The 7943-nt window shown below is 39.9% G+C and overlaps 1 protein-coding gene across 1 annotated transcript in view; it reads left to right on the top strand.

Moving 5' to 3' along the window:
• Positions 1–3132: 3132 nt before the first annotated feature.
• LOC116394822 (paired box protein Pax-6-like) overlaps positions 3133–7943 on the top strand; it is a 22561-nt gene continuing 17750 nt past the window's right edge. The window contains exon 1 of the mRNA XM_031868148.1: positions 3133–3142. Within this exon, the coding sequence (XP_031724008.1) occupies positions 3133–3142 (10 nt within the window). The remainder of the gene's footprint in view (positions 3143–7943) is intronic.

The raw sequence follows: 7943 nt of genomic DNA, 5'->3' as shown, positions 1-7943 counted from the left end.
TTAAATGGAACAATTGTTTTGTTTCCTCATTCCAGATGAAGTTGATCGAGTCTAAGTTGTCAGGAACTTCCTTTGGTGCATCTCTTATTGACGCAAACAAAAAAGCGCCATGTAAACACTCGTTTCAACTACACAAAACACAATAAATAGAAGAGATTAAAATAACATTTATATTCACTTCAATACGACTTTATTTGTCCGTTAACAGTATTTGTATAACTTATTATTTGGTTGGTAAGGTCTACTTAGATGTCAAACTCGCTTCTTCTTTTGAAAGGCGAGGATAACATAGAATAATGTGTTTTGTGAAGTTTTATTAAGTATTGAAAAATCTGGTGATATTGTCGTGTTTTCCAAATTCCCGTTAAATATTCTAGAGTTGACTCTGTGTTCTTCTATACATATGTAGGCCTTTACTATTAATGTGGCCTCTACTTAGGCCTATTACCATGTCCTGTTATAGGTGTGTAGGCATACAATTATTACAATGTTGGTATTATGATTATAATAATCATAATACTATCATTTATTATTATATTATCATTGTTATTCCTTTCTGTTATTATGAGCATGTGATAACTTCCGTGCTTTTAAAGTTGGGTAAATCAGCAGCAGTGTTGGCCGCAGCTCGTCGCGTCTCTCTCGGCCCTTCTCTGCTCATATCGGCCGCTGAATGCGACTGAATGAAACTTTTATATTGTCATCAGCGTGTTCAACAGAACCCCTTTATGTCAGCTGTAGGCTACTGGTCAAATTGGGCTCCCCGCCGCGGTTTTGTGTCGCAGGTTTTTTTAACGAGCTGCAACTAACGAGGGAGCGACACCAAAAACCCCGTCGCCACACAAAGCCCGGCGGGTATTTACCGAGGAGAGCCGCGGCTCTTTGTCTCCTTTCACAGGGAGAAAGGCGCCGAGTTACAGCGGGGACAAGGTGCCTATGGCCGGCCTGTGTGTGTGTGTGTGTGTGTGTGTGTGTGTGTGTGGTGCGTGGAGCCGCTTCACGTTCATTATGCAGGTTGTTAATAACACAAGAGCTTCAGAGAAGTAGCTGCTTTGAAGCTTTTATTGGAGAGCTTCTTTTTTGAAGGCAACCTAAAAGGCTTTGGGACGCAGCAGAGTGAACGTCACGTGCTTTCTGCGGCTTTAATGACAACAACTATTCTAAACTGCTCATGTGGTCTGACCATCCTTTCACAAGAATGCACCGGTATTTTACAGTTACATATTTATGGACATGCATGTTTTTATTAACAAATATGAATAAATATGATTTATTGTGTATGTCCATTTAGTCTGTGTAATAAAGAGAGACAGGAACTGAACCAGGTTCAGTGCTAACACCACTAGGTTACAAACGGTTATTATCAGTCATTCTGAAATGATTTAAAACAAATTATTATTATTATTGGATGCTATTATTCAATTTCAATATCAGATGGTAGACTGTGATGTCCTTTTTATATAATGTATGTGGAAAATATGTGCTTATACAAATTGTTCAGAATTGTTACAACAAATACAGTCAAAATTAGTAAAATAAACATGCAATAGTGCAATTGCCCTTTACCTTGACACGTTGATTTATTAGTTATTACTTAATTCCATTAGTATTTATATTTCAAAATTGTCACAAAGCCTGGATTAATGTCCAGGCGCAGTGATGATCCCACTGATGAAAAGGTGAAGGGTGGATCTATCAGAGACAAGAGAAACATGTGATGGACTGGTGGATGACACAGGATGAAACTCCTTAGCAGTCTCTAATAATTCACAATTCCATGGTTAGGTTGATTTGTCCGTCTTATCTTTTGTATTTCTTCATGTGTATTTCATTGCACTTCCATCATTGGGCTTTGGGATTCTTCCTTCGGCCTTTACAGCGATAATAATGTTTGTCTCAACATAATGGGGTGAGATGTCGTCTCTCCGTGATAACTGAGAGAAAATCTGAAGCATTCTTAAAGTCAGAACAAGTCGGCTGTGTTCTCTAGGAGTCAGTGTGACTCCTGCTGATCTATAGGCGTCTTTCACACCTGCAGGAAATAAAATTCAGCCTCTGTTTACGACATTCAGAGTGATTTGGAATTATATTCGGTAAAAACTTTGGGTGTGTTCTGCCTTTTGCCCCCAAAGATAATCTAAGAACGATTTGGAAATTGCTGTAATTTATGTTCTTGAAATATACGTTCAGTTAATTTCTTCGAGAGCACAACAGCTGGCTCATAAATCCTGTCAGATATATTCTCATACAGCGTTGAAAAACCCAGCCCTGTCTCCTCACAATGATATCCCAGAGAAGAAATCTCCGATATTTTGTGCTGGGTCACAAATACGTTTGAAATGAGTCTGAGGAAGTCCTCAAAGAGAAGAGGTCAGGCTGGTGGACAGGTCAGGAGATTACTGTTCATGTCCCAAATGAACCAAGTTCTGTTGTTGCCTGAACACAACCATGAAGTTTTGTAGCATGTTTTTGTTTTCTTTTATTTCAATTTACAACGTCAACCACGTGTTTCAAACTGGTTCAAACTGCAAACTGTAAGCAGGGAAAAGAAGATGTCATTTTGTAGCAGACAGGGTTGTGAGTTTTACAGCATGCAGGCCAGCCGTGCAGAAACACATACAGAAACACCAGAAGAAGAAAGATTTAGAGAGCCTTCCTTCTGCAGAAAGTTCATTTTTGTCTGATAACAAAAACGTGTATTTGAATGACAGACACAAATGTCTCGAAGAGAAAGAATATAAATGTTGGTACAAGTGACAGAATTGTGATTCCAATCTTCAGTGTGTAGTAGAAATGTTTCAGCCTCATGGGAGAGTTAGACTCCCAGAGCGGGACTTAAGTCTCTGCTCATAACTTTATGGACATTAGCAACATTAGCATATGAACCAATCACAGGACGGCTTGGCATTCGGCCATTCTGTCCAGACAGTGTCTGAGGTTTCATTTTGTGTGTTTCAAGAATCAACCTGTGGAGATTGAAGAGGAAGCCTTCTCTTCCTTCACTCTGATTCAGTGTGGACTATGAGGAGAGAGGTGTGAGGTGAACTGAATGTTATAACCGTCTGATATCATTTCTCTCTCTGTGCAGATTTCAGGAGTCAAACAAGCTGGGAGACGGGTGTGGCTTCCATGATGCAAAACAGTGAGTTACACCAAAAAGATTTTCTTTATGCTTTTGATGTTACTATGTATCTATAACTATAGGTGCTGTGAATATTCATATGAAACTGTGTTGTAATAATACATTCATTCTATAGGCCTACATATTCAAACAACCAATACACATTCAATATTCCAGCTGAGAACTATACTCCCAGGGGCCAAATAAAATCAAACCTCCACAAATCCCACATAAAACAGACCCATGTTTTCAATTTGGATCTGTTGAGACACGCAGAGCTTCCATCAATAACTCATGTGGATGTATCTTAAAGTTACTGCGAGGAACTTTGAACTGGTTATGAAACCGTCTCAAATGAATCCTGATGCCTCTAAATGAGCTTCATCAGTAAACAAGACCGTCAGAGAGAAGATTGGCTATTTCTATGTAGTTATTGTTAATGCTTGTCATCAGTGCCATCACACAAAATCAGATCAAATTAAGCAGGTTCATCACCCAAAATGAGAGGGTTTCTAAAGTGAGTCTGGTGTTCGGGAACACTACTGCCTTCGTCCACAGGGACCGTCAGAATAATGACTTCATAAACGTTCCTCGTAGTAACTTTAAATTCAGTTACTGATTGGACCTTTCAATATCATTGTGAATCATAAATAGTTAAGTCAAAAATATCTGGGCTGTATAAAACGTTTTGAGTTGAACTGACAATGAACTCCACCTGATCTCTTCTTTCTCACTGCGGGACAAGAGGTCCATGCTGTCTGCAGTGAAGGTGTGTGGATTCCTTCTCTCTCTGTGTGTGTGTGTGTGTGTGTGCTTCTTTCTCTGTCCTGCATCTCTCCCACACTCCACTGCTTCTACTCGGCCTTAACAGATGATGCTGCTTGACAGTTTTGGCCCCGTTTTACAGCATTGGGTTAAATGTTCGACTATTATCACATCGCCTCCACTTTAATCAATTCTAATTTGAAATAGTGAAAATGGAGCAGCAGGAGGTTGTTGAGGTGTAACTGAAGGTGAACACCAATATTCATTTGCTAAGATCATTAGTGAGTGAAGCACAGGTTACATCAGTAATTGATTGGAATGAAAGTGGGTTCAGTCAGCGCTGACATTCTGTTCAGCATCTAACTCTCTTTGGATGTGCGTCAGTCTGTGAGCATGTGTGTGCAGCATGTGTAGGAGAGAGAGCTTCTAGCTGCCATGACTGCAGACTAGTTGGTGTAACAAGAGCAGCAGACAGTGCTTTCTAAGTATTGTGTATACTTGAATTATTCCCATCCCAGTCGGCAAGAAAAAATTAACTTTTCTGCAAATCACGGATATGTTGAATGTCCTCATTTTTGCATTCGGTCAGAGCAAGTGACGTAGTATATCAATATGTGGTAAAATGACGAGTATAACAATGGAGCAGGTCCACTGAGAGTGGATGGGGGGGTTCAACAAACACTCTTACCCAGGAGACCGCTGTTCGTGTCCAAAAGTAAACCTCGACTTTACACTGTTGCATAACAGTGTTGCATTCAAAACATGTCCCACACATCTGTGTTCTCTGAGAAGTCAAGAATAAAGTCGTAGTACTTGTAAGCTTTAATTGAATAAGAATAAGCTCATAATATTTCACTGAGTAAAGCTACACCTGTAGAGTATCGGTGAGAATTAGGTTTCCTTTGGTTGTGAAGCCGTTGTATCCCAGCTGGACTGAAGAGCCTTGTATTTTGAGGAATGGAGTAAATAGATGTAATCTGAGGGCCTTGATCAATGGAGATTGAAGTTTTTCCCTATAAAGTAGAGGACTATATATTCAGTACATGAAACCTATGGTCTTCTCACTGGTGACTTTGTATAAATGAATATTTTAAATCAGTGTGAATGAGCTGATTTAAAGTGAAAGCTGCTGAGCTGCTCCCAGGGGCCGCCTGCTCTGTGTGTGTGTCACAGAGGGGCCGCTGCCAAATTGACTCCATATGTCTGTCTATTAATTGTGTCAGCAGAGGAAAAGCCCGGTTGTGTTCCTCTGGGAAACGACACCGTGATTAACATTTCTACAGCGAAGCAGTCGAGCCCTGAACGCAGCGAGTGAGCGACGTGAGGCAGCGTGAGGGAGAGTTAGAGGGTGAAACAATCTGCCATCACAAAGTCAACAGCAGCTTCCAAGTGGGCCACGACTCTTCTTATAATTGAATTAGCCAGAAGAGAAGTTCAAAGCCATGACAGTGTGAGGTGTATTGGAAGGTTTGTTCCAGGTTATCCATCTGTTTTGTTTTTTGCTCTTCTCCGGAGGAGGAGGGGATGAGGGTCGCAGAGTACCTCCCTTTGCCTCAATCCCTCCGTCCTCTATGTGGATGGAAATGGATGAAATAGATCACATTCAGCTCAATCTGACTGCTTTTGCTAATGGCATCTGTTTTTATGAAGCAACATTCTCTCTCTGTTTACTTCTTATACTGCATACACCTGTAAGTGTGTCCTCCGTCTTCTGTGTCTTTCCTCACCATTTTGACAACATATGTAGCATTTACATGAAAACAGTTCAAACAGTTAAATTTCACTAAATTGTCCCTCCAGGCTCCCTTACAGTCAAGATGTCGCTGAAGATAACAAAGAAGTAGCTTTATTAATTTCACATCGTGCCTTACTTTAGTGGATTGTAACATAAGCAGAATAAAAATAATCTGCAGATGCTCTGGTTAAAGATGAGACCAAACGATTCTGATGGCTTTTGCTACTGAATCAGTCGTCCCTACCAGCCGGTTAAGAGGAGTCATTAGTCAATGACAGCATTAAACAGTCAATAAAATAGGTTTTTCAAAACGTGTGAATCACCGAAACCAGGAGAGGTCCTTGGGCATACATTCATAAATGTGCACAACAAATATTTGGCTAATGGGTCCAGCAGTATGTAAGATTGTCTGTGGACAGACAGACAGACATACAGACAGACGTGTGGCGGAGATCAATAAAACACATTTCCACATGCAGCAACTTGACAACACACACAACCTTGTTGTTTGTCAGCACAAGTGAGAATTTTATGATTCAAAATCCCTCGTTTGTCTCTGTTGTTGCTTCTGCCACCGCTGTGGTTTAGGGTTTGCTTTGGTTGTGGTTCAGGAACAATCGTGGTCATGCGGACGGTGGGAAACAAGCAGCTGTCTCCCATGTTCAAATCACTTGCATTGTTGACATAACTATCCACAGAAACCTCCGCCCAATCAGGTTTGCGGTGCTACAACATCACACAACTTCCACCTTTGCCCCACATGGTCTTTAGTGGTCGCCTGTCTGGAACATGAACACAGGTCATATTTAGCTATTTGAACAAGAAGTGATGCTGGGTCATTTCCATGGGAGGACAGTCTCAAAGAAACACACTCCTCCCCTGCAGGTAGAAACTCATGTCTCACAGTAGGACAAGGGTCCTAAAACTAATGAACATGTCCAGACACACAACTAAACAAAGTCCATCACTTATTAATGATCTTGGAAAATTAGCGAGAAATGTTCCTTCTTGTTTTTAAACATTGCCCATCAGTTGTTAGTGTCCATCAGTACATTTCTGTTACGTTGTGAGCCAGTTTTCTGTTGTATGGTAAATGTGTTTCTTTACTTGTGTTCTATCTATTTGCAGTTCTCTTTATTGTTGGTATGTGTTGTCAAAGTTGATAGATAGATAGATGGCAGGAGGTTCATCGACTCCAGTACAACTGTGGTTAGCAGCAGCAGTGCAGGTGCAAGTTTAAATGACTACACGATAATAATCGATGGCCTTGAATCTTTTTTAAACGTATATAAGATACAAAAGCCAGTGTCAGCGGGGGACAAACAATATGTTTTATTTTCCAAAAATGTCATATTTAGTCATTTATGTCAGTCACCTTTTTTTGATTCTAGTGCATCCTTATTATTTTACTTCCTGTCTGAAGACGTTCATCTCTGGAAAAACTGTTTCTTTTCTCAATAAACGTATTTTTAGGACTCAGTGATAAACAGAAATGTCTTGATGAACATGAAGATTTTTGCAATGTGTTTTCAACCCTATTTACATTATTCTTTATAAATACATTTTTCTTATTCATATATATGGTAGAAAACTGAGCGTTTATGGTGAAACCCCTTTAGATCTTTTGATTTACAGCAGCCCCACTTCACTGCTCTCACTCTGTGTGTGTCTGTGTGTGTGATTTATTAATATCCCGTTGAGAGGTTTATAAATCTGCAATATGCTTTCCCCCACAGAGCCATTAACAGACAATAGACAATTGATTCAGTGTAAATCCCTACTTAACCTGCACAGTGTCACAGCCCAGACTGTGGTCTGCTACTGCTGAGAAACATGTCAAACATCCTTGTCACTTTCAACAGTGTTCGTCTCCCTCTGCGTTGAAGCTGGAATTTGACTGCAGTGGTTAACGAACAGAGTTAAAGAATTCAAGCTAAAGCAACAAAGGATGGTGTGTGACTTTTGGGGTCTGCAATTTCCTGATAATATTTAGGAGTTACAGTAAATAGTATTTGTGAATCAGCCCATATCAATGAAGTAAAATGTGTTGCTCAGATTGAATTCAATTAAATTGAAACATCATCTATCTGAAATGTATATACAGTATATATCAGTGGTGGGCCGTCAGGGCCTGCAAGGCCTTCTCTGCTGGCCTAAACAGAATCACAAAGTTATATCTTATTTTATAATTTAATAATGTTTCTTAAATACACTACATGTATTATAATTTATAAAAATATTTTCCCCATTATCTTATTTTCTCATTGCACAGCTCCTGTCTTCCTCAGTTGCTCTGCTTCCAGTGCAGCTTGTTTTAAGTAG

The sequence above is a fragment of the Anarrhichthys ocellatus genome, unplaced genomic scaffold (assembly GCF_004355925.1).
Source record: "Anarrhichthys ocellatus isolate YVR2014 unplaced genomic scaffold, GSC_Weel_1.0 scaffold41, whole genome shotgun sequence".
Lineage (NCBI taxonomy): Eukaryota > Metazoa > Chordata > Actinopteri > Perciformes > Anarhichadidae > Anarrhichthys > Anarrhichthys ocellatus.
This window is presented reverse-complemented; position numbering and strand designations above follow the sequence as displayed.